The 27117-nt window shown below is 49.1% G+C and overlaps 2 protein-coding genes across 5 annotated transcripts in view; one reads left to right on the plus strand and one right to left on the minus strand.

Moving 5' to 3' along the window:
* CACNA2D4 (calcium voltage-gated channel auxiliary subunit alpha2delta 4) overlaps nt 1-27117 on the minus strand; it is a 131200-nt gene that overhangs the window by 28429 nt on the left and 75654 nt on the right. The window lies entirely within an intron of this gene.
* Nucleotides 1600-25165, plus strand: LRTM2 (leucine rich repeats and transmembrane domains 2). Of its 3 annotated transcripts, XR_011328882.1 has the most exons (6): nt 1600-2376; nt 13010-13141; nt 14579-14740; nt 18460-19050; nt 20832-23943; nt 24292-25165. XR_011328882.1 is itself a non-coding variant. In XM_069807708.1 (5 exons), exons 3-5 carry the CDS (start codon nt 14674-14676, stop codon nt 21284-21286), a joined length of 1113 nt encoding a protein of 370 aa, XP_069663809.1. In that variant the 5' UTR covers nt 1600-2376; nt 13010-13141; nt 14579-14673; the 3' UTR covers nt 21287-25165. The 3 variants fall into 3 exon arrangements, 2 of the variants coding, with proteins under 2 accessions (XP_069663809.1, XP_069663810.1); XM_069807708.1 differs by having other exon boundaries at nt 20832-25165; XM_069807709.1 differs by lacking the exon at nt 1600-2376 and adding an exon at nt 12274-12528 and having other exon boundaries at nt 20832-25165.

The raw sequence follows: 27117 nt of genomic DNA on the forward strand, positions 1-27117 counted from the left end.
TGCAATCTTTGCAGCCCTAACCTCTCCGTAGGGCCTGCGCTTATTCATCTTCTCTGCACTAACCCTTTCCTTCCTTCCCAGCAGTCCAGCATACTTTTCTAGCTATTCCCCACGGAGCTGCAGTGAGCACCTCTCTCCTCACATCATGGCACAGTCTGAACAGGTCATTGAAAGCAAAGCTGGGGGCTATTCTGCCTTGCAGCCAGATTTGTCTGTCTGGACGGTACCCATCACAGGGAACCATACTAGAGGGATTGGCTCCATGGTTCTGCCTGGCAGCACCACTCCTCGCCAGTCGGTGTGGGTTGGAAGCTCCTGGCAAGAGCTGTGAGAAATTTCCATGCATTCAGGTGACCTGAGGAAGACATGGGAGCTGAGGAGGAACAGGCCACAATCACTCTCCCAGTGCTAGTAACAGATAGTCACCCGGCTGCCTTCAGGCTGTTGGTGAGGCTGGGGAGAAAGGAGGAAAACAGTGATTCAGTCTGAGGTAAGGATGATGCTACAGCTCAGGTGAAAGGGAGGAAACTGGAATAAGCCCCCTTCTGCTTGTTCCAAAGTATAACTGATCGTTAATGAGCCTTTTTTCTCTGGTGGCAGAGTATACTGTAGGAGTGGGAAGATCCGAGGTCCGTGAAATGATCAGTGGCCCTGGTGTGCATCACAGCAACAACCGTAGAGTCCTCAGAGAGACCATGGCTAATAGTTTTATTCCTACTAATGTGCAAACAACCTGTGCAACTGTAGCATCCCAGCAATGAAATAAAACATGAGGACAAGCAATGCTGCACACCCTGCAGTTAGATGTTGCTTCACCATGTCGATGAACTACCCAGACCTGTGCACAACTTCCCACCAGCAGGCACCCTGCCTGCAAACCCAAGCAGTGCCCGCTGCATGGCTGCGGTTGGCTTTCTCCAGAGTTACGTGCTGCCATTCACTGTGGAGATAAGAGCCTTCCCCTCCACCTGTTCATCCCTCTGTTGAGCATGTCTGCCTCATTAGCTCATCCTCTGCTTGTCTCTCTTTCTGTCTGCCTTCCCTGGCTTCTCTCTTTGATTATCCATATGCTATTCTTATAAGGAGCTTTCCCCAAGATTTAATTCTTGGGCCTGCCGCATAACAAAAAGGCATAACAAAGAGTTGCAAGATTACATCCTGTAGGGTGCTTATCAAGATGTACCTTGCCATTCACAATCTGTTTTCATGGCAGCCGGTCCAATGGTTAAATAAACCCCACGATTCAAATGGAAGAATGTGCCAGAGCAGCAGAGCAGCCCTGCCCACACCATCCATTTGCATTCCCCATTCCATATTTCTGAAATATTCCTATTTTCTCTCTCAAGCCAGCAGCAGAGCTGCCCCACTCAAAATTTTACTTGAAGTCCCCTAGAAATTTTACTTAAAAGATAACTTCCAGACGAATTCAAATTAACAAAAAGCCCAAACCAAGGGCAGCCTGCTTATGATACTGGACCTGACAGAAGACGCAGTTCAAGTGGATCAGCAAGAGTCATTCTTGCAAACGTGAGCTACTGAGGTCCTCAGCAAGCTGGAGGAAGGCAAGTGAGGGGTCTGATTCTGGCAGGGGCAGGCTGCAGGAGCCCACGGGATAGCACGGAGGGAAGCCTGACAGAGGCAGTGGGCTGGATTCGGGTGCTTCCCCAGGGCTCATCCCTTCTCCTCCTCACGCCTTTCTCTCCGGGTTTATTGTCATCAGCCATACCAGGCAGGGGAGAGATGGAGGGAGGGGAGGAGGCGTTCAGCTCCGTGCCTCCTCTCATAACCTGTGCCTGACCAATCTGCCTCCCGAGGGGCTGTAGGGAGCTCCCCCGCCCTGGCATCTCCTCACCCCTCCCCGGCACCCGGAGAGGGATGGCGGCAAGGGGGGGAGGAGGGAGAGAAAGGGACTGACAGCAACTGCCCTTTCTCTAGGAGGGGTCGAGAGAAGGGAAAACCTCCCAAGCTCCTTCCCTTGGGTGTTTCGGAGCAGACCCTGCTTGCCTGGCAGGGTGACTCCTCTGCACCGTCTCTGCGCGCTCCTGTGCGCGTGCTGCTGCCATCGCAGATGTACCCCCAGCTGTCACTTCGCCGCGCGCAGTCGCTCCCTCTCCCGCCTCTCTCTCCCTCTCCCTCTCCCCTATTTATTATTTACGGAGGATTACAGTCCCTTTCCCACGCTGCCATCTCGCCGTGCGGATCCTCTGCCCTCCACGCAGGGTGAGCGGCTGGCTAGGAGGGGCTCCTGCCAGCTAGGGTCCACCGAGAGCCCAGCCGGCAACGGAGGGACTTTCTGCTGGATTTGTTTTGGGATTGTACCGTGTTCGCTGGAAGAGCTGCCGTTCTCACAGGAGGGTCCATCCCAGCCTGAGAGAGGTAAGTAATGACATCTCTCTTTTGTATTCCCCCCCGCTCCCCAGCTATGCGAGATCAGTGGAGCTGCCCCCCAAGAACCGGCTTCCTCGGGGAGCAGAGTGGTGGTCAGGGGCAGCACCGTCTGCCAGACGGCACAGTCCACAAATCCCAGTTGTGTGAGGTTCACGGGCAGCGATCTTCCCCATAAGGCAGGATGACAACCCTGCCGCAGAGGCTGCTGGTTCTGGTTCCAGTCCAGTTTCAGTGCAGGCATCTGGGAGGAACTTCTCCCAGCTGTGAATGGCACCAATGTCTTTCATTGCAGCACGGGCAGCTCAGGTGAGGCTTTGAGGCTAAGTGCTTGCTGCTGTAGTCACCGGGTACCAAGCAGCTTCTGGTGAGCCCTGGCTTTTGTCCTCTCCTCCGAGCTGTAAGAGGGGTCGGCATGTGAGGTGCCACTCACCTGACCCATGGTGGCTTTGCTGGGTATCATTTTGGTCTCAGCTGTCTCAGTAAGAACAACCTAAAGTGGAGAAGTGAGGACCAAAATTGAACAGGTCCAGCATTCAATATACAACTTTAGGATGAGGGGGCGTGCGTATGTGTAAGGGTGTCTGTGTGCATGTACAATTTCACACACAAAGCTCATGGACATGACCACAGGACATGAAGTGAAGGATGCCATATCAGAAGTAGAGCCAAAAATAAGTCCCAAGTTGCTTCCAAGCATCCCCACAGGCTGAGCCTGTGATTTCTGAACTTTTGGGCGGAAGGCACAGCACCGAGGGTGGGAGTGAAACACAGCACAGAGAAACTTCATGGACTTGTCCAGCCCTGCCTGGGAGGAAAGGGGGAGAATGAGGTCCCAAATGAGCTGATGTGAAGCCCCCTATGGGTAGGGGTATATATGTAAGCGTTAGCATGTGTGTGTGTGCGCGCGCATATATACATGTGTGCATATATACACATGCACAGACACGTGCGCACATACATCCCACGCAGGGCATTCTACCCCCCCTTCTCTCTCTGCCTGCTCAGTTTATTACTGCCACTGCATCTCATGCTAATTAAGAGAGACATGTAAAATCAGAGCTCTCCCAGTTTGGGGAGAGAGGATGTTTGCAGCTGTTGCTCCAACCAGGTCATGACCGAGCCAGGCCCTAGGCCTGCCATGGGGACTATCAGGTAGCCTGAATGTGCCACGTCCAGCACAACCCCAATGGCAATGGTCGTGAGCAGGGTGCCTGATCTGCCACCCAAGGATGGAGGGAGAAATGAAGGTCTCATTTGGGGAAGGGCTGGAGCAGCTGCTATTGCAGGGTTTAAAGAAGGAAAGCCTTAAAAGACAGGGGGACCCTTAAAGGCACACAGGGACTTGTCGCAAAGCAGGGGACATTTCTAGTGGTGAGGAGGAGGGGGTGCCTTTCCAGAATTGCAAACCATTTTTCTTCTGAGCTTTGTCGCTTGGGTCTGTTGGGGGGCGGGGGGTGGATCTTCTTCCAACTGCTGTGGGCAAACAACATTTGCAAGGGAATTATTCCACATGAGTGAAAGGCTTGCGGGAGTTGTCTCACTGTCAGACATCAGTGCAGCCTCTGTTAGTGTATCTTGCCCACTTGGAGGAATTATGGTAAATCCTGAGCAAAGGGGCTCTTTGCAAAGAGAAAGGGGGGAAGCCCTTTTACGTAATTTTTATAGCAGATCATAGCTTTACCCTTGCCTCCAGCAAAGTGAATGCCACACGCTAGCAAGGTGCACTCCCAGCTCCGATATCTTCATGAGCTACTCCAGCTTTCTGCTCTTCCTCTGGCTTTTCTAAGCCTGATGCAGAAAGGATTTTATAGGCTCTTCAGAACCACAGAAGCCTGATGAAAGGAGACCTGTGCCTTGGTGCAGCAGGGAAGACCAGCAGCAGCACAGGGCCATAAGGATACCTGGACAGAAGCATCCAGGGAGCAGCAGAGGCTGGAACAGGATGAGGACAGGCTCAAGCCTGTGGGAGGGCATTTCTGGGCAGTTCTTTGGTGACTCTTCAGCACTTGCCTGCTGCTGATTCAAAAGAGAGATCAAGCAGTTTCCTTCACTTGCCATGTTTGGTTACAAGCAGCTGCTTACACCTCTTGACATCTGTCCCAGCCCTGGGTAGCTCAAGCCGTAATTCAAATGACCATACTGGGACACTCCTGCCAGCTGGGTAATGCTCCAGAGTACTACACCATGACACACACTCCAGTCCTCAGTAGGAAGGAGCTGGAGTTGGAGTCCTGGGCTCTTTCTGTCCCTACTGCATGGAAATACCTTATTCCTGCTGTGGCTTTATCAAATGCTGGCTCAGAAAAATGCTTTGTGTGGCTGAGGGTGTCTTAATAGCAAGAAGAAGTATTTTTTTTCCTATAAACCAGTTCAGTTCCAGGCTGGAGAGATGGAAGGAAAAGTTGTTTCACCTGCAAGGGGTGGGATTACTTGAAATATGGTTTTATTCACATTGCAGAAACTGGCAGTTGAAAGTTAGGAAATGTTGGGATTGGGGGCAGCATGCCATCTGCACCCGGTTGCAGTCCTGACTGGTAGGATGACATGCTTTATTTTCATAAGCTGCCTCATTCAGGGCACTGGCTACATGGTGCTCAGGGAGTGAAGCAGGGGGCTGTTATTTTTTTGGTACTGCAAAGTGTGTGCCTGTTTTATTTGTTTACTGCCTGCCATCCAAGCCCTGCAGGCAACACATCATTATTCATTGTCTTGTGGTGTTCTGAAGATGCTGGCTGCTACAGTTGCCTCATAGCTTATGATAGAGAATTTATGCTCCTGATGAGGCAAGAGAGAGTGGTTATTTTCCTTGCTTTTGAAGGGAAAGAGACTTCCTCTTTAGCCACACAGGGAAGGAGCAGCAGGTGCAGGACCGGAGCCTGGGGCCTCTTGGCTCTTGGAGCTATTGACTCCTCGAGATCATACCAGTTTGCTGGCTAAGCTGCCAGCATTTTGGAAAACAGCTGTGAGTGCTCAGCAGTTCTGCAAAATGGCCCCTAGGGTCTCGTGTTGGGCACCCGCAAAATTAGGAATGAACAGACTGTGGCCACCTGCCAAAACTGCGGTTTAATATTTAATACTGACCATATAAAAATAGCCTTATTTATTACATCCTCATTGTTAGCTTGAGTATCACGTGACCTTTACACTGAGTATGGGACAGGTCCTGTGAAAAAAAGAAATAGTACTTGCTCGGGTAAGCAAAGGCTGTGTTGTAATGCATACATGCAAGTGGCTGAATTAAGGTTCTGCAGGTACTAACTCACATTTAAGTGCTTGGCTTTGCAAGCCAAATAGCATATTTTATCATATGGCAATTTTTTTAAAAAAATGAAAATGGCACTTTCTTGATTCTTTTTTTATGAATGGGAAAACAAGAGACTTTCCATTATTTATACACTGCAATGCCGCACACCCATCACAGGAAGGACTGAGACTTAAATTTACAGCAGGGCCATACAAGTCTGAACTTCACAACTGACTGCAAGAAAAGGCTGTTACTTTGCAGACAGGCCCTGCCACCACGTTCCTCTTCACTCCAAGGAGGCTGGGAAGCTGGGAAGCTTCCTTCCCCATGGACCATGCCCTCACACAAGGAATAAAAAAGTAGAACCACATCCTGAGTCTTGAGAGGAGCTGTTAGAGGCAACTTGACTTAGCACTCATCACTTGGGCTCTCTTTCCACTCCTGGTGAGGTTCTCTGCTGCCGGTGCTCCCCAAAGCAGGGCATGCTGCTGCTGCGATTTTGCTGCGAGGTACCTGTGTGGGGGCAAAGGCGCTGAAGGTGGGCCCTGCTCTCCACACCACTTGCCTTTAGGGATTTTGATTGGATGTGAACATTGCTATACTCATAACTCTTCTGTGGCTGCAAACGCTCCAGAAAACTAAAGTCACATCAAATTTGAAGACCTTCCCCAGCCTCAGCAAGCTCGGCAGCATGGGCTGTGATATGTGTGCTAACCCAGATGCATCCAAGAATCCTGGCTGGAGCTCTGGGTTGTGAGAACTGTCACCACATCTTGTTGAGCTATGGGCAATGTTCCCAGCCTGTAAAGAGTGTAAGTGTGTCCCAGAGATCCTCAGGCACCCCTGGAGCTGCAGGCAGCAGCTTGTGTGGAGTTTGCAGGGATCCCCCTCTTGGATGCTCTGGGAAGGTGATGGGGGCAATGGGGAAGGGGAAGAAGAGCTCCAGGCTCTCTCTAACATGCAGCACTGCCGACCTCATGCCACAGTGGCAACCAAGTGAAACAGATCTATGCAACTCACTAAGGCAGAAAAAGGTCTCCTTCAGAGTTCAGTGTAAATGCATCGTGTACGAACAATGAGAGTCAGCCTTTCCTTGGGAGGTTTGCCAGGAGCTGTGTGCATGCTGGATTACCGATCCCCTTATGATAAGAGCAGAGAGGATTTTTACTGCTGGCATCTTGTGCTCTGCCCCACCACTGTGCATGCATAGATAATCCCTGCCCCTGTGAACACCCGCCGGGCCACAGGCTTGGGAAGTGGGACAGCAATGAAGTTCTTCCCTTGTTCCACTGTGTTTTCTACCTCCTCTCCCTCCTCCTGCTCCAACTGCTGAAGTGGCAAGCCGCTACCCTTGCAGCCGGTGGTCTGATTCAGAGAGGCTGGCAGCCGGGGAAATGAAGCCAAGGTACGGGGTGAGGAGGAGGGGCAGGGACTCTTTCACTCAGCAGCTTAGGTGGTGGCAGTTCTCCATCACTTTGGCTTCTCCACCAGAAGCAAAAGTAACCAGAGTCAAGCACTAGGAAGGCTAGTGGGCTTGGAGTCCCGGTGTATTTCAGAATACAGACTATCAAAAAAGGCAAAGCCAGTTCTTGGGCAAATGCAGACATGAATGATGGCAAACAAGTAGTGTGGGATATTTTGTGTGCGTAGGATCACCCAGGCTTGCAGAAGCTCACCTGATTCTAGGAATGAGGAAGCACAGGAGAAAGGCTTATGGCTGAGGTGCCCTGGGCCCCATAAAGTACAACACGGGTTTCTTGGTATTGATCTGGAAGCCTCTTGGTTCGGCAGTCTGGCTGTACTGTTTGATAGATGTCTGGCCTAGCACTCCAGGGACAGAACTGGGAACTGAGAGCTTATATTGATAAAAAAACTTACATTTTCCTATCTTACTGCTAAATTGATGCACCTCCATCTACTACTCTGTGCATGTAAATGTATATCTCATCTCAGACAGGCTGGGACCTTCCCTCTTATGGATCTGCTGCATCCTTTGCCCCTAATAAGAGACCCAGGGAAGGTACTGGGATCATCTCAAAATTTCTGAGCCCTCGGGGAACGCTTCACAAATGTGGGCCCATGCATACCCTCCTTCTTGAACACTACCTGAATAAAAACAAGAAAGAGATTACTTGGGGATCCAGAGCACCATCCAACTAAGAAGTGTGGAAAATACCTGGTGTGGTGTGGGGAGGGGAATGAGGACCACAGAACTAGGATTCTCCCACCAAGCCGCCTTCTTGGCCTGGAGCCTCTCCCTGGGATGTGCCACCCACCACAGCCCCGGGCTAGGCTTGGCAGGAAGGGGGGTGTGTGTGTGGCATTTTAAATGCCAGTGAGCTGAAGAATGCTCGTGGGGTGTAAAGGAGGAACTGGGAGCAGAATGATGCCTCCCTCAGACCTGCTGGGTCAGGAGCGGCTGCAGTCCTTCTGTCAAGGGGCTGAGTGCAAGGATTAAGGGCCTGAGCTACTACTGACCATGGGATTAACCCCTGCAGGAAATTAAAGTTGTAGAGAAGGCTCTTCACAGCTGAGAGAAAGAGAAAAACTGGGATCTGGATTAGAATTGGCAGGGCTGGTGACAAGCCACCACCCACAGCCAACTGTTCCCGGCTGGATCAGAAAATGTTATCTCAGCCTTCATGTAGAACCCCCCTCCACATCTCACTCGGTTACCAATTTTTGCCAACAGTGTGAGAAGAACAAAAACATCACTCTGTGGCAAGAAAAAGAGGAGGAAACTGGGTAGTCAGCTCACGTGTCCCTCCTCTGAGCCCCTCTCCCACTCCCTCACCCGCTTCCCTTCTCAGCTGCCTCTGTTTTGCATGGAGGAAACATGCACGTGGTCTGTCGCATTCAATAATACTTGGAGAAGATGCTGGCACACACATGGCTGGATTTCTTCCTGTCAACTGCCCCCTCAGCTCTCCTCCTGCTGCTGCTCTGGGCCTCCTCCATATGCTGCACTCTCGCTGTGCTGGGACTTTCCTGTCACTCCCGTGTTGGATATCCCGGTCTCCCCACCTGCTTCCACAGCTTCCCAAGGAATCCCACTTCTCCACAACAATCTGGGTCTTTCCCATCAGTGCTACCTGCCCTGGCTCCCCTTCGGATCCTCTGTGCTTTCCCAGAGGGTTTGACGGGGCCCAATGCCCTTGGTATTTCCAGCCCCTCTAACATCTCTCAGTCTCATTATTGTGCATTGGTCAGGGAGGCTTGGGATGTAAATAAGGTTTCTTGGTTAAGGTACGGGATGAGGAATCAAGAAAACTGTCTTCTCTCCTGATTTTGCCACAGGCCCATCAGGAAGCTTTGGGAAAGCCCCACCAAAACTCCTTTATTCTGTGTAACTTTGATAAGCCTTACAAATCATCTCTGCAGGACAGGAGAGCATTTACAAGCCCAAGTGATCCAGTGTAAGCACTGCACTTGGCAGCTTTGAAAAATATTGAGTGGGGAACTGATGTGGGCTCATGATGAGGTATCAAAAGCTGGGCAGCTGAAATTTCAGCCAGGTAAACTCAGCAGCCATTGTTACCTCTGTCAGAGTTTATCCCTCCGTAAAATGGAGATAAAGTTGATTTTTCTTGGAGGGGCTTGGAGAAGAAACATTTTTTAACACCAATCACATTTGCATTTCAGAGGTGCCTACACATTGTCATTCCAAGATGAGAAGCTTTTTGACCTCTTTACATCCCAGAGAATAGGGTGAGGTTTTTATTCATACCAAGTCAGGAATGTGGCAGAGTCCCTTACAATACCGAGTGGGTTTTGCACGCCTTCCACTTACTTTACAGCTTTCTGTGTGAGGTGTTTTGCTTAGCTGTGATCGATCACTGCAAGTCAGATGGCACCATTTCTTCTACAGCTGGGTTTCTAGTGTGAATTTAAAATGTGCTTTCCATTGATTGTGACAGCACAACACTAATGAATCCTGAACACATGTGTTAATAAATCAGCAAGTGCTGGAAATGAAGCCCCCAGCTATTTAGCTCAGAAGCTCACTGGGGCAGCGACACACACTGTATGTTTCTACAGTGCTGCTGAGCTTGGCTGCCTCCTCTGGGTGCTTTCGCAGTCCAAATAAACAACAAACGAGGAGCTGCCGCTCAGACAAGGTGACCTCTTGTGGTCAATGATTTGCTAGACCGACCTAGGTCTCTTGGGGGACCAGGAACAGGCATCATCTCCATGCGCTCTAAACCCACTTGTGGTACTGTCAGGAGCACGATTTCGCCCTAGGACCCATCAGCCAGGTTACTTCATGAACTTTCAGTTGCTGTAGTCAGACCCCATGGCTGCCGCGTCTCCCTGCCCTCTGTGCACCAGCTTTTCTCCCCCAAGGGCTGATGAAGGAACAAACATAGAACAACATGCTTTAATCACTGGGCTCTAGGGTACCACTGTCCCCCTACATTATGGGTGATGGTAATAAACAAGAATCCTAAACACAACAAGAAAAGGGGAGGAAAAAAAGATAATCTCCTTAAAGTGTCCTCTATGCCCTCCCTCACCCTGCGGCTTTTCTGATAAAGGTTGAAGCAGTTCAACATTGGAAAGGGGAAGGGGACTTTGCCATCACTTGCCAAGGAGAGTATGGGGGAGGGATGAGTGTCTGTGTGTACTTCCTGATAATTTATTGCTGGCATCTGTTGCAGCCTCTGTTACCTACTCTTTTGTAATATAGGTCACCCACGTGCCCTGCCAATGCTCGTAAGCCAGGCTGTTAACGGAGTCTGATCCCTGAGCCATGATCCAAGGGTTAGTGCAAAGGACTAGGAGAGATAATCAGAGACAGAGGTTGCTGGGCTCTGTTTCTGACTGCGACTCATCCTAGTGACACAGTCACCTGTCTCTCTAGCCTCAGTGTCCCTGTCTGGAAAATGGGATAGCTTTATCCATCTACCTAGAGCAGAGGCACTACCAGTTACGACCTCAGCCTTAATTCTGGGGGTCATTAAATAGAAAATATCAACAACACCTACAACCACGGTAAGAGCCATTCATAAAGCAGATGGAAAGCTTTGGATAGAATGTGTCACAGAATTGGGAAGTGTTAGTAAAACAGTATGTGGATGCAGTTAACTGAAACCCTCCCCAGCCTCACAGTGTGGTCCTTGGGACCTGACTTATGAAAGCTAAGGCTTTAGAGTGATACTGCAAACATTACTGGTGACTGGGCAGGGATACAGGAAGCACAAGACAGTGATAGTGCCTGCTGTAGCTTTTATGCCCTGGCAACTGCTGCAGAGCCATTACAATCTCCTGAGCATCCCCCCCAGCAGTAAAGTTCCCTGTTCGAGCCAATTAAGGGAATCCTCATTAGAGAGTCCTCTTGAGTCTGACAGCAGGCCAGATGTCCAAGTGGCACTCCAGCTCAGTGTATTTTTGGCCACTGGAGCCCATGGGCCAGAAATGGATGATTTCATTCTGTTGCTTTCAGCTGAAACTAAAAAAGTTGTCTTTTACTGTCCTATATCAAACGGCAAGAAGAAAAGGCCATCACCAGCCCCCACAGGCTACTCTGTTAATTTCTCCAGAATCTGGAAAAGAGACTCAACTCCAAGCACGTGGAAGAAAGCTCTGGACACCGTGTCTGATGGATCACAAAGCATTCAGCTGACATGTTGCTCCAGGGGGAAGGAATCACCTAGTAAGCCTGGAAGAAAAACTAACGCCTGGTTTGTGGAGCCCTTGGGTGACTTCAGAGCATTCTGAGCTCCAGCAATGCAGATCAGCCTTGAGCCCCCAAACCCAGGCAATGCCATGCTAGTTCTGAACAGGTGGCATGGTGCCTCACCTCTTGGGCTGGGGGTGCATGGGGGGGCACTCCTAGGTCTGACAGAGTCCTCACTGCTGGAAAAGCCCCCGGCTCTCAGGCTGAAAGCAGCCGGACAGATTTGGTGGTGCTCTGGAGAGCCTTGTGCTGTGGGCAGGTGCTAATTGCCCCAGGACTATGAGGTTCCCAGTGCTGTGTTGGCAGTGAGCGCAGCTGGCCTGGTGCTCTGCAGAGCGGAAGGCATCTCTTGGGCCACAGTAAAACAGCTAATTAAGTCAGAATTCAAGATAAGTCAGAGAAAACCTTTAAAAAAGAAACTCTTAAAAATCCTCTCTGCCTCCTTGCTCTCTCCTGGCTGCAGAATGTTAATCACTAAGGGTCTAATGTGCTTATAGGCAATAGATACGTGGGAGAAACTGGGTTTTTCTGGATCCTTGGAATTAAAATTTCTCCATAAACATACTACTTCAAGGTATAAATGCAGAAGCTCATTGTCCCTTGCACTTCAGTAGTCAGGAACCTCTACCTATTCCAAATCTACTGCTCTGCCACCTGAGCATATGTTATGCTTGGAGAAGCAGGCAGTTTTGTGCAAGACATGAATGCTGATAAATATGGGTCACAGAAGAGTCCCCAGTACGCGTGCAAGCCCAACTCTGTGCACAAATTTGTAAACGTAAGCTAGACTGGCGACTATATCTGCATACATACATGAAGATAGCTGCTTTTAAGTCTTCGAAACATGTGTATGAGTGCACAAAGGGTGGCTGCTATCTATGGGGTGGGAAGCACTGTGTTTGTGTGACATGCTTTTAAAATAATCTTGGGTTTATCAAGGCGCCTCCATCTTTGTGCGTGTGGCAGCGCAGGAGACAGCATTGAAGCCTGAACAGGTGTTAATCACTATGCACTGTAATAAATTCTAAACATAGGGAAAGGGCTTATTTATACACGGCTGCTCCTCCCACCCTGCACTCCGTGCCTGAGCCTTGGCGCTGCCTGAGAGAAAGAGGCTTCCGTGAGGTACCAGAAATGAGTGCAAGAGCCGGACTTGCCCTGCCAGAGCAGAAGGAGCTAGGGTTAGAAACCCTGACCCCATCACCGTCCTCGCGCCCCGGTATGTTGGTCCTGCTCTCAGCCCCCCACCGTCGCCTGGGGGTGGCATGGCTGAATTGCACAGAGCAGCAAGCAGGGTGGGGGAGACACCAGCCCATGGCCTGAGTGGGGGGCCTGGGCTGAGGGGACACTGCAGAGGGAAGCCGTGTCACAAAGCACCCAAGGAAGCTGGTGGTTTTTTTTTTTTTAAAAGCTTAGCCCCCCTGATTGGAGCCGAGCCAGCTGATACAGATGGGGTGTTACAAAACAGAGCCAAAAGGCGAGAGCGCAAGGAACAGAGCTATCTATAACCCTGACAAAGTTAGATGGAGTGAAGGTGGGGAAAAGGGAAAGACGGAGCGTGGCAGGCAGCCCCTGGTGCTGAGAGCAAGGATGCGATTGTTCGGCAACGGGATTTGGAGCTGAACGACTCCCGCTATCCAGCAGGCAGATAAGGCTCTGTGGCTGTCAGCTTAACTCTGCCGTTTATTCCTGTGCTGTAGGGAGTTAAATAGAGCACACGGAAAGCCTGCTGCCGGGGAGTGAAAGTCAAGGAGGGAGAGGGAAGGAAGAGGCTGTAATCGGGCAGTGCCCGGGGAATCGGGTGGAAGTGGCTGCGGGCAGAGCCCCTCCAGGTAAGTGCTTGCGGCTTTTCATCCTCTTTGTTGATACTGACAGCCGGGGACAGGAGACTTCAGGGGTGGCCGTTAGGACAGAGACGTTGATATGGGGGAGGCTGAAAGTCTCCTTCTCAGCCAGGGCGAGTGCAAGCACCGACTGGGGACAGTTATTTGTTGCGGCTTCTCTTTCAGCAGGGACTGCAGGGAAAGGGCTCTAGCTCGGTTTGGGGAGTGGGGGGCTGCAACGGGTGAAGGCTGGATCGGTTTCAGTGCCGTGAGAGGTATTCCTCTATTTGGTGCATTGGCATTTGGGTAAATTATCTAAATAGCCTTGCAAAATGTACTAGTCCAGGCACTGAACCTGCTCATCTGTCTCATCAAGGTGCTAATTTAAATATTTCCTGGTGGTTTACATTCCCATATAAAATAAATCAGTCATGGGAGCCTGGGGGAGGGGAAGCAGCTGGCACGTGTGTGGGGAGGGTGTCCCGGTGGGAGTGCAGCACCCAGTTATAATAATGGCTGTGGATGTTGTCAGAGCCCCTCAGAGGGCATGGAGGATGGTTTATTTCTGTACCCTGGTTGAAATGTGTCCATCTAACTGCTGCTGCGACTGTGGGTGGCACGTCAGAGAGCAAGCAGGGGGACAGGAGGGTCCGTGGGGTTTCCCCTTTTCTTGCTTGCCTGTATCCAAAAGGGAAGCGGGAGGGAAGTTGGAACCTGTTGTCAGTCACTCATTGTCAGGGGAGAGTTTATGGTCTTTGGGTTTCTAATTAGACTGAGCATTTTTCCTTCTTCTAATTGAGATGTAATTCCTCTCTTTTCAACACTCCCACTCAGTCTCCCCCGCCCCGGGTCCTCCCTTCTCCTCCGAGGCTCACTCGCTCTTCAGCTCCCGCAGTTGCTGCAGTGTGAAATCCCTAAGCTGAAGCTGTGCTCTGCTCAGCCCTGCTCTAGCCATCACATCCATTTTACCTTAAAACATAAAGGAAGCACTAGCACGGAATACAGGGGTGGGGGGAGAAGCGCCTTGGCAGCTGCTGGTGCCCAGACCTCAGTGAGCTTGAGCTGTGTGTCAGGGAGAGGATGCACAGGTGGTACCAGCCTGCGTGGAGGCGAGAGGGAACGAGCTGGAGTCTGCTGCCCTGGCAGGGTCACCTCAGCAATTCATCAGGTTAACCTTGAGCGGGAGGCTAATGTAGCTACCATAGCAGGCTGTTCAAGCACCGGCTTGTCTCTTCGGCCTTATCTCTGCACTGCGAGGTTCAAAGTGAATTAACGTTGTGCCTTTGTCATGCTGCGCCTGCTGAAACATCCTCCATCTCTCCTCCAAAACTGAGCTAATGCCTCAAAGGCAAAACTCTAGTTGGGGAGGGGAAAGGACAACACGGAGCCCAGCCCTGTGCCCAGGGAACTGAATCTCACCCGCTCTGCTCTGCTCTCCCCCTCCAGGACCTGGCAGGCAGGCTACAAGGTCATTCCTCCTCCCTTTGGGGCCGTGCGCCAGGCTGGCTGGTGGATGTGAAGACACGCTGGAGAAGACAACAATGCTGCCTACAACTGCTGGCCACCGGTGGAGGAGCAGGTTCCTCATGAGGTGGCAAGAGGCTTGTCGTAAGTAATGCCTACTCAGGTACTAACTACAATGATCCTGTTTGTCAAGGGAGTGGAAAGAAAATAGGTCACATCAGGGTTAAGAATAGGGGAGAGGGACAGCTAAGAATGGAGATATTTGAACTAATTCCTGATTCCTTTAGAGGCCAGGCGAGCTAGGAGGGAGAGTGAGACTCTAAAGCTGAAGATGGGCTTAAAGTGGGACAGCGAGTGATGATTGCTTCTGAATTCCAGTGGGCCTGGCAGGTGAGAAACAGCGAGACAGATACCATGGCACAAAGATGCACTCCGAACATTTCTCAGACCGGCATCCTGTAAGCTGCAGACTCCTCTCTGTAGTAGGGGTTTATACATAGGCTGCTGAGCAAGGCTCCCAGCTCTTCACAGCAGAAGTCATGACAGATTTTAGAAGGGAATGCAGGATGCGAACGCAGAATTCTCCTACTGGGCACTGCCACATGTAGTGAAAATCAAGGAGTAAATAAAGAAGATCTCTTTTAAATTAAATTGTAAAAGTTCAGCCTGTGCATCTTCCCAGTGGACCAGGGCATCTGCTATAGTATCCCTGAATGCAGAGCAGAGACTGATAGGGGCTTCAGGGAATGTGCCTGCACTTCAGAGAACCATCTGGGGACTACAGCAGAGGAAAGGGAGCACTTGGAGGGTATCCATCACTATTGCATACCTAGGTGCCGAGCTGTGGTTTCCCTTGTTCCTGCCCCCCTGATCAAATTTGGGGCTGCTACTGTAAGAAGCTGGGGGAATTGTTTCCTTCTCCAGAAAACAGGTGTCTTTGTAACCCATCCTCACAGACTAGACTGCTGTATAAATTATTTATAATGAATGCTACTGAGCCTTGACTTAATCTGATATACGTGGATCAGCTTTCTGCTACCTGTCAGAGTCACCAAACACCCCACAATGTAACTTCATCTTCCCCTAACATGAAAACACATACTACTCATCCTTCTGTAGGGCTGGAAGACAGCTTCAGGTTCTATCACTTCCCTGCCTCTCTTGCCCGTAGAGCTGCATTCTAACCAGTGCGATGAATTCCTTGGTCTCAGCTCACGTCCTTGTGGATGCACCTCTTGCAGGGACTGAAAATGAAATCAGACCTTCTCCTCCCTATGATTTTAGTAAAATATTTCCAAGAGCACAAAGCAATATATGGGTAACAACAAGACATTTTTGGCACATCCTATACGTCTGCAGAAACTTGGCATAAATCCAGTTCCTGAACATAACCACAGCCAGCTGCCTGAGACTTTGTTCCTTCCAGCCACTGCCAGCACACATTCTGGTGGAACCCCAAAGCCACCCAGTTGGGGCCGGTGGCGGGTAGGCATTTTGAGAGATAAGCCCTGAACAGAATGCCACCTGTATAGCATTACACACAGTCTGCTCTTACCTTTCTTGGTGTACAAAGCAGCTAAGTGTTATCTCATCAACACAGCTATCAATCTATTGTTAAGCATCCAGGAAAAGATGGGGTTACCTGAGTGACTCACGGCTCTCTCCCTTCCCCACTCTAGCTCCCATTCTTTTAATTCTCTCCCTACAGCAAGAATGCAATGTATTCTGGATGGAATTATATATCAGTCAGCCAGCCAGTACCTGCACTGCACCAGTCCACAGGCTATGATCTGCTTTCATGGCAATCTCTGCTGTTGACCCCAACCTTTGCATGAAAAGGAAGCACAGAGGTGCTCAGGGTAAAGATCTCTCTCGTATTTCACCATAAGGATCCATAATTATTATTAAAAGAACATACAGATTGGCACAGCCTGGGCTGATGTACACCTGAGATCTCAACTGTAGGACAGAAAAAAGTTCTTGCAGGAGTTGTGAAAGATGGATGAAATAAAAAAGAGCTGAGACACTCTCTCTGAACACTTATCCCTTGGCCCTTAATAAAGTAATATAGTTTAGGATCCAAACTGTGTAGTTCTCCTTAGGCTACCAGTCCATAAATCTGCCAGCTCTCTCAAGGATCGCTGGGAACACAAAAAGGCCCTAGGCAGGATGACAGGGTTTGGGTATGAAGGCAGCAGCGCTGACAGAAGCAAAGTTGATATTAAAAAAATGGGCTATGGGTCAGACTAAACTCTAGAGAGAGTGGTGCGAGGGAAGAGAGGAAGAGCATGGCTGACTGTAGAGCTGTTCCATGCAGAGCTGCTTCAGAGCATGGGTCTCCACTGGCTCCCTCTCCTGTGGCAGTCCTTTCACAATTCCTTTGGGGTTAAGAAACAAAATACCTGCTTATTGGTTCTTTGGAAAAAAGCAGAACAGAAGAATCTGATTTCCAGTCCAGGAAAAAATGGCGAGACAATAAATGCATCCACTTTAGCTACCATTCACCCCTAAAAAGATTCTAGCAACCCCAAGTGACTACTTTCTCTGAAGAAAAGTGAGAAAGGGAGAGGACAGGGCATGACATACAGAAAAACCTGCTTCAGTTTTAGTCAAATGCTCAAACTTGTCACCTTAAAAACCAGCGAGGGAGCTGAATTTGCTTCCCACATTGAAGAAACTAATCTCAATTCCACAATAGGAATGAAGATGAAGGATGCAAATGTTTTACATAGTCTGCTTAAACATAACTCCCACTCCTCTAATGACAGAAGGCAGAAAGCTTGCTTTCCTGTTGCTGATGCTTCTTTGTCACAGAAATGAGAGTTTTAAAAGCCACTGGCTCCCAGGGAGAGGGTTGGTAACTAGTCCTCTGACACCACTCACAGGATCTGGACCCATGTTTGGAATGGTGATCCACAACAGCTCTAAAAAATGCTGTTTTGTGGATTGTCTGACCTCACCTTTGAGACACTGCAGGAGAAAGGGTGTGTGTGCTAACCTTTTTCCTAACACCTTTTTCTTCAACTACCAACCTGCAGTTTTTTCCCTCATCTCCATTGCTATGGGCAATTTTGGTCAGAGGAGATACTTGTGGGGCTATTGCTGTGGGATTCAGAAACTATTTTGAGAGCAATGGCAAGTACCAGGTGCCCAGTGTTGTAGGGACTCCTTGTTACTTTTTAACAGCTTTCTTGATCATCCCTTTGTAATGTGATCTAATTAATAAAAAAGTCTCTTGCCACAAGGTCCACGCAACACACTGTGGATATGGAAAGCAAATGCTACCCTGATTTAGAAGCTAACTTAGACCTGGGTCTAAGAAGGTCTAATCACAAAGATTAGGATTCAAACTGCAGGAGCACAACTGAGATGTAGGTTGTTTTGTTTTCATTTTTCTTAAAAGCTTTTCATTAACATGTCTATTTCTGAAAAAATAGAGCTTCTAATATATACCAGTCCCTCCTCTCTCAACTCTGACTGTTTAGAAAGAGCTGTCCTTTATCAGCGGTGACACCTCCCACCTCTCTCTGCTCCATTCTCCTCTGACAGGTTCCAGTGCTCTAGTACCTGGCAGCAAAGTCCTCTGGGATGCACTGTTCTAACTTCCTTGTGAAACTGGAAGGATATTTACTTGCTTGCTCTTGAAAAGAAGGCTAAGAGGAAAATCCTGCTGCCAGGGTACAGGGCAGCAGTAAAGGGATGTAGCTGTGAGGAAGCTCACTACACTGCAGGGCACTGCGGTGAAGAGTCCCTCTGTGAGGGTTATATCGTAGCCGTAGCTGGGCTCAAGGCGGTGATGGGTGAGGATGGGAAAGCACTGCTCTAACACACGCACTCTCTTTCCCCTGCTTTTCACCTACCAGTGCTTGGCTGTTGGCTGTCTCTATGTGCTGCCGAGTCCTTCTTTGCTTGTCCTTCCTCCTGCAAGTGTAACAGCGGCAACCTGGAAGTGGACTGTAGTGGCTTGGGCCTCTCTTCCATCCCCTCAGACATCCCCACGAACACCAGGACCTTCCTCTTTCTCAACAACAAACTCAGCAACCTGCCGGGAGCAGTGTTTTCCAACCTCTCTGCCCTACAAAGGCTGGATCTATCCAACAACTTCTTGGACCAGCTCCCTCAGAACATCTTCAGTGACCTGGGGAACCTCACGGAGCTCCATCTGAGGAACAACAGCATCCGGGCCTTGGACAAGGACCTGCTACAGCACACGGCCCTGCTGCGCCAGCTGGATCTCTCCATCAATGGCCTGGCCCAGATACCTTCGGGCATCTTTGACGACCTGCCTGCTCTCCGCTCCCTCTCTCTCAGGTCCAATCGCCTGCAGAGCCTGGACAGGGTGACCTTTGAACCTCTAACCAGCCTGCAGCAACTCCAAGTTGGGGATAACCCCTGGGAATGCGACTGCAACCTCCGGGACTTCAAGCACTGGATGGAGTGGTTCTCCTACAGAGGTAGGTTCTTGCGCAGCGGGAGCCAAGCTCCGTGGTCTTCTGCGGAAAGGCAGACAAAGGCAGGCAGGGAAGAAACACGAGCAGATACATCTGGCAGGTCAGGCTGACCTGAATGCTAGATCTTAGCCAAGGAGCATGAGGGCTGTGCTACAATGCTAAGAAACTTTTGTCTCTTTAGGTGCCACCGCACCTTCACATAGCAACACTGCCAGTCTGAGAAGTCCTCAGCAGCCCCAGATCTCCTATTTCCTTGTTTTGTTTCTAATCTGAAAGATTACTTTTTTTCTTGGGAAAGAACTTTCCTCAAATAACATCAAAATTTTAGGATTATGAGGTCCCCTTGCCCTTTCTGCCTAAAGAGAAAAAATGTTTTTCATGCTTGAAAATAACCATCCCGTACTCTTTCTTAAGCTGGGAGAAGTGAAAGCCAGATTTGGCTGTAAAGCATCAGGTTTGCTTTCAACAAAAGAACCATAGGAAACAGTGCCACTTAGGAAAATACTGCAACTAACATTAGCAAAACCAAACTAAAGCTCAAATTAACAATGAGGCCCAAGTCAGACTGGCTATAAAATCATCATTTCAAACCAAACAGTTTTTGACAAGTTTGTATTTCCAGCTTTTCCTCGAAATACAGAGGGCTGGAAAGGTACGTATCACTTAGCAGGAATGCCGACAGGATGACACGCTTTCAGGAGCTGCAACTCAGAGAAAGATGGCACATTTTACAGGAATTATGATTGAAGGCCTGACCTTCTGTCGTTGGAGCCAATGAGTAGGAAAGGGTCTCAAATCACACGGATAGCAACAGTCAGCTGTCACGTCCTTCCTGATCACAGCCATGCTGCAAAAAGATTATCTATGCCTATGGCTACACTGCGGTCTGAAATATGCATTTGTGTGAGCAGAATCAAACAAGCATACGAATGCCACTTCCCTCTTTTGTTTGTTTGTTTGTTTGTTTTCTTTCTTGACTATCATATCACAGAGTCAATGGAAAGCACACGGAGTTAATTTTGCTTTTTTGTCCCCTTCCAAAGAAATTGCCCAAACTCACTCAAGCATTTGTTTCAACATCTGTCACTATTTTCACAGAGGGGGGATGGATTAGTTGTTAGAAGATGGGACTGTGTGTCTGTTGTTATTTTGAGAAGATACAGCCTGGTCCTACCTTTTTGCTTTAATTTCTCCTTTTCTAAAATGGTTTCTACTGACACTTATATAACTCACTAAACAGTATGAGGCTGACTTAATAGACATTTTAAGAGGGCTTTCATGTCTTGGCCTTAAAGATGTCTACGCAGATATCATGCACCATGAGCTCTACTGTCGAATCCAACCTAGGCAGAAGCATACCAGCCAGCTGCCGTAGTTGAAGCTGTTCCAGTTGTGGGGGCCAAGGCATACAAAATGCCTCCAAGTTAGGCAAAACAATCATTTTAGAGGATACCACATGTGCTCCTTCTGCCAGGTGCACGGAGGTGCAGCCATTCCTCCCTCCCTCCATCTTTGACAAGCACTGAGGATCTGGCAGGCTGTCTTGAATACTCTCTCTACTCAGCAATGCATTCACACGAGGGACTGGATTTTATGGCCCCACTGCTATAATAAAGCAGTTCCCCACTTGGTAACCATAATGCTGCTATGGCTGACTTATGTAGGGCAAATACTTAGCAGGTGTGAATGGAATCATAGGAACTTACCCCACTTGGGGATCTAGCTCTGCTGTCACTGTATCGGGACGAAGCTGTGGTTCACCCGTATTATCTCTATTGGGACAGGTGGGAAAATCGACCAGCTGGCGTGTACCCTGCCCAAGGAGCTGAAAGGGAAGGATATGCGAATGGTGCCCATGGAGATGTTTAACTACTGCTCCCAGCTGGATGATGAGAACAGCTCTACAGTGCTGGACAATACTGGCCCACCCTGCACTAAAGGAAGCCCAACTCCTTCCAAATCTAAATCAGGCCCAGAAACAGAAGTGGAGCCCAGTGTGGGATGTCCTCAGAAACAGCGATATAGGCCTGTGAGCGTGCGCCGGGCTATTGGCACTGTTATCATCGCAGGGGTGGTTTGCGGCATCGTTTGCATCATGATGGTGGTGGCAGCTGCTTATGGTTGCATCTATGCCTCCCTTATGGCCAAGTACCACCGGGAGCTGAAGAAGAGGCAGCCACTTATGGGTGACACAGAAGGTGAACATGAAGAGCAAAAACAAATCTCTTCTGTGGCATGAAACTCTTCTAGGAAGGAAGGGACAGCAATGAACAAAGGTACCGGAGAGCAGTCAAGCATGGGGTCCTCCCAAAATACATCCTCCCAGACAGACAGACAGACTGTGCTATTGCTCCACTCACCCAAGTAGTGCAACATGCTTCTGGGGAGTCAGGGCACCTGGCTCAATTTCTGTTCCTCTGCCCCAGGCCCATTTTGTGCCCTTTCACCCTTGGGCCCTCCCAGACAAATAAAGTAGAGTCAGACCTCGAGTGCTTGCTGTGCCTCATGCCCTTGCACAGAGTTTCCCTCGCATGCCTGCTGTGGAGGCAGCTGGCACCTTCTGGGAACCTGTGTCATCCTCTCAGCTTCGGTCCTCAGTTGTCCTGTATCCTGTCAAGAGCTCTCTGCAAACAGAGAGCAGTTCTGTGAAAGCTTATGTGAGGAGCAGGACATCAGAAATGTCCATGCGTCTCTGTTAGGGTCACTGCTGTTGTGTGACAGTAAGTTGCTGCCCACCCTACAAGTCAGTGCTGCCGAGAGCACATCAGAAGGGAGGGAAAGTCTCTAGGGGATGACAACAGTCAGGGGAGATTTCCCTTCTCACTTTTAAAGGTGGAAAGATACCCGTATCACTCAAACACACTGCCAGGGAGTGCAGTGTCCCTCTTTTTGCGCCCGGCCAAGTCCAAATCTGCAAGCTGACACACATATCATCTGCTGTATGTGCACAGATACAGAGCTGTCCTCCTGTACACACACACACTGACTCATTCTGATGCCAACACACAGGCACAGTCAGACCCAGCTCCAGACACGCCACCTGTGCATGCAGATCCACATGTGCCCATGCTGATCTGCCCTCTACATGCAGCCATGAATACATTCAGCCATTTTACCTTAGTCTTATCAAAACAGTGCATACCACCTCCTGCTTCAAACAAAATACATGCACCCTGCCACTGAGGAGCCAACAGAAACATCTCAGCCATAGTACAGAGTCAGTGGAAATGGGTGGGAGAGCATGGAGAGAGGCAAAGTTATTAAGGTTACAGCATGAGTCTGTGGAAATGAGTACACAGCATGAAAAAAATAAGGTGTGTTCTTGTTTTCTATTTTGTTTTCTATGATAAATGGAGAGGGTAAGGAAGGATATGAAGCCTCCATCTGGAAATGTTGGATTGGCAGAGCACAAGTGGGTCATCAGGAAAGACTAGAGGAGGAGGTGGCTTACCACTCTTGGTAGTGTAAGCCATGCTGAGGAGTAGTGTGAACCTATGGGAAGGTGGTGGGAGAAGACGCAACCCAAGAGCTGGCATGGCTGGCAGAGCGGCAGGCACAGTGTATGGAGCAGGGTTATGCAGCTGGGGTGACTGAAGAGATGGGGCACAGTTCTGGAGGGTCTTGAGATGAAGGTTCAAACCTGGACCACAGCATGGCACAGGTGGGAGACTCCAGCACAGTAGGCAGCACAGCCCGCATATGGTCCCCTCACCATCACTCTGTGTTCACTGCCATCCATAGCTGCACATGAGTGTGCCCACACACACAACTGCGCACACTGCCACTGTCATGTAGGGTGACTTCCCCCAACCAGATTTTAAAGCTCTCAGACTGCAGTGCCTCCTATTAGTCTTAGCTCTTTCCGACACAACAGGAAAAAAAAAAAAACAAGTGAGAGGGGAAAAAAAAAATGAAAGGAACTCAACATAAGGACTCATTTTGTATCACTGGAAGTGGGATAAAATGCTGTCTCCAGGGGAGAATGCATATTGCCATGGTAACCTGCTCTAACCGGTCACAGTGGGTATTCCTGGGCGAGGAAGATGACACCGGAGGTCGTGCATCCGCAGTGCCTGTGGATGCTGTGATCCCTGCCATCAGGAAACAAGCTGGCAGCCAGCCCAGCTTTGCAGGGTGTTTCGCTAGCAACCTGTGTTCAGAGCCGAGCATGCACTGCAGGTGGACCCTGCCAGGGCACGTCACCTTTTCCCCCTGCTCCAGCTGGATCCCAATGCCTTTGGACATCTCACAGCCCTCCTGCTCGCTGCTGCTGGATCCCTGTGGAAGTGATGCACGCTGGCCTCTCACCCCCTTCTGGTCCCAGACAGGTGGTTGTACTGACCCACGGGCACAAAATACCAAGTCTTTAATCAAAGTCTGGAGTGGCAAAATCCCTCCTGGCCTACCCAGGGCCACCAGAGGCAAAGAGACAGGATGCTCTGGACTGTTTCAGCATGACTTCCCTTTGACACAGGGATACATGGGACAGGGGAGGCTGTTCTTCAGGAAGCAGAAGACCAGGCTGCCCTGGAGGGACTGGGAGAAGCAGTCTACCCACAAGTGTGCACACACATTGTACCCCACTCCCAGCACACTGCTTGTGGAGAAGAGGAGGAGGAGGGCTCACAAGATGTGAGGAGGAAAGACTCTTCCCCCATACACTCTATAGCCACTCCAACCATCCCATGTGCGGCAACTGTAGCCCGATCTGAAGGGCAGAACTGGTGCACTGCAGACTCCGTATGCGTGTTACTGCTGCTCCACATTCCCAGCAAGCCAGGACTAGACTCTGCCTGCTGGATCCAAACCTCTCCCCAACCTCCCTCTCAGGGGAACTTCTCCCTTTACCATACTGGACTCCGCAATCATACTTGAAATGGGACTTGAGTCAGAGCGGTATATTTATAGATCTATATTTTACTTGCATCAAATAATGGTGAAATATTGCACAAAACAAATGGGATCTATATATGTGTGTGTGTGTGTATGTGTGTGTGTGTGAGTGAGCAATAGAGTGAGAGAGAGATTGTTTTTAAGGGGATAGGCTAGAGGTAAAATGAATGGGAGGGAGGTGGAGGACAATGCAGGGGTTGGGGGGTGAAAACCTCCTTTCCCTGCACCATCCCCATGACCTCCTCCTACCCTGACCAATTTTTCTTTGTTGCTAATAATATTTTCTATATCTTGTGTTGTGGGACTGATGATGACCTTGCCCATCCTTTCCTTTTTGTTTTCATTTATAAGGCAGAAAGTCTGGATTCATCTCAACCCTAGACAAGGGACTGCTATGTTTAGAAACTCACCCAGGAAAGGAGAAGACAGGAAAGGGGAGAAAAGAGAGCTGCTGAGAAACATGAAGGCTGGCTGCTATGGGGAGTCCCAGTGGAAAGCAGATACTGGGCTTGGAAGGACAAGGACCTGTCCTCTTTCATGCAGAGTAACAGGGTTCACTGGGAAATGCCCACTTTATACCACTGTTTGCAAACAGGCTCTTACTCTGTTCCCTAGCACACCTGGAAAACAGGCTGCCCTAGTGTGACCGAGCTGCTGCACTGTCCACAGGCACTCTAGGGAACATGGTATGCAGCGTGGTCAGAAATGAAGCTCTCCTGTGGGATGCGGATACAGAATGAGACCCAGTGCTCCTTTTGTGCCCAGGCAATGGGTTCCTCTGGTGTGTGGGGACAGGGGCTCCTGTTCCCCCTGCAGGCATGGCTAGGCATGGGGGGAATCCCCCTGAACGCACTCTTTGCTGCAGGCAGGCATACCAATGCCACAGGCAGATGCCTGCCCTCAGGAAATGGTTTTCTGGGGCAGGCAGGTCCAACACGTGCCAGGGTGATGTAGGGACTGGCAGGGCCACCAGAAACGCCCCTTCTGCTCCCCCTGCTGCCCTTCCCCACACACCCACCTGTAGTACAGGCAGGCACATTTCTTGCAGGGAACAGATGGCACTTGTAATTTCTTTTTCTTTTTGTTACTGTTTGAAGGAGAGCAACAAGATTTTCTAAAATGATTGAATGGAGGTTTCTTTGGCATGAGACAGAAAATTTTTAAAGGTATATTATATTTCTGGCTTGTTGTTACAGAAGAATAATAAAGAATGTATTTTCCTATGCTCCTTCTTGTTTAAATGAGATCTCTGATAGTAACCTTCCCTCTATCCCCTACCCCTTGTAAAAGCAAACACTGCAGGGATACAGCCAGCCAAATGAAAAAGTCCCTGAATTCTCACATATGTGTATGCTTGTCTGTACATAGTGTTTGAACTTGGAATGAAAATGCACATATATACACATACATACACTATATCAAAGTCCTAGGCAAGCACGTACCTGCAGTTGGGGTGAGGCTGTAGGACTAAATACAGTCAGTCAAGGTGAGACCCTAGATCTAGAAACACACACACAGAGTACTCCAGGGACACAGCCAGACAAGGGCGATTGTGTAACAAGGATAAGATACTGTGGCAATCAGCTCATTACATAAAAGTAGAAAGGGCCAAATTAATCCCTAGTGTAAGAACGCAGAAGCCAACGGAGTTATATTCAGGTCAAATTTGATTCCAAAAGCTTTTTTTTTTTAATTAGAGCATAATGTTCAATAAAACTTACAGTAACAATGGTGAGCTATGGGTTCCTACATCTCCAGATTCCTGACCCTCCTGAGCAAGGTTATTTTGAAATGAATGGAAATTGCTATCTAATCCTATCGCACCCCCAAGTACACAAGCTGTCACCCCTAGAGCTAAAAGAGTCTCTCCCCCAGCTGTTCACTGGCGAGGTCTATCACACACAGCTAAGAAGTTTAAATTCCCCTCTTCTCCACTTCCAGTGCTAAGCATACACAATTCATCACATACTCTTCCTGTGAAAAAAAGCTCATCCTGATGCTTGTGGAACCACAAAAGATGTTAAACCCTGCCACAAGCAAACCCTTGTGCCACCATACTCACACTGTTATACTCGGCCACCCTATTATACTCAGAGTGATCTTCAGATGGAAGCCAGGAGCAGAACCCAGACATTCTTAATCCAATAACAGCTGAGGCATCTGTTCTCCTCAAAAGGTATGTGCCGCAAGAGAATCACCATTATTGTTTAACAGCATGGTGTCTATGACACATAGTTTAATCTAATTTTGCCATGTAGGTAGAGAAGTGCACACAGATACTACTAAGCAATTCATATAATACCAGAAATGTAGAGCAGAAAAAAAACCAAAGCCAACACACTCATCCAATGACTCTAGGCTTTTTCAGTTCATGAATTATCTGGGAGCAGGCTGTGATTTTCTGCAATTTGATTATTATAATCTGATTATTATTTGATTATTTGATATTGGCAAATGTATTTGCCCTGCATACATACCTACTCACACACACATATAACACCATATATATAAACACGTAATTACGTATGTGTATATATAAAACATGTAAAATATATAAATTAGAACTCCTCCTCAGTATCTTGTTCATCGGCAGCTTGCTATGCTGGCTTGAACAGTGTTTGCTAGCACTGATTGGAAGCACAGGTCAGAGGGTCAGCTTATATTCTCTGATTAGATAAGTGCAAGTCCTAGCATGGGATTTCTGAGGACCAGAAAGCCTTCCCTCTGAGAATACTGTGCAATACGTACAAAAGAATAAGCATTCCCTGATGAGTATGGTTACAGAATGGAGTGCAAGTAAGTAAAGATTTCCTGTGTCATTTTGGGGAGCTCTCCACATCAGTAGCAGCCCTGGAAATCTGGGGACAAGGCAGCATCATCACAGCTTTTCTCCCTTTAGAGGGTGGGAGAGAAGCAACCAACAGGGGCTAGACCTCTCCTTTCCACAGTGGCACTGTGCTGCAGCCAGGCAGAGGCCATGTGCAGGGCACCTGGAGCCAAGGAGAAAGCAAAGCTAAGAATAACTCTGCCTTGCGTGGAGCTTCTGGGCCAGTACAACAACATGCCACTATTTGCTTGGGGCTCCAAGTTGAGATTTGGCCCTTCACATTTGCTTTTTTTGTGTCCTAACTTGGGAATAAACTTGTTTGTTAGAACAGCTGCAGAAAATCAACTCAT

This window comes from Haliaeetus albicilla, chromosome 19 (assembly GCF_947461875.1).
Source record: "Haliaeetus albicilla chromosome 19, bHalAlb1.1, whole genome shotgun sequence".
In the NCBI taxonomy this organism is placed as follows: Eukaryota; Metazoa; Chordata; class Aves; order Accipitriformes; family Accipitridae; genus Haliaeetus; species Haliaeetus albicilla.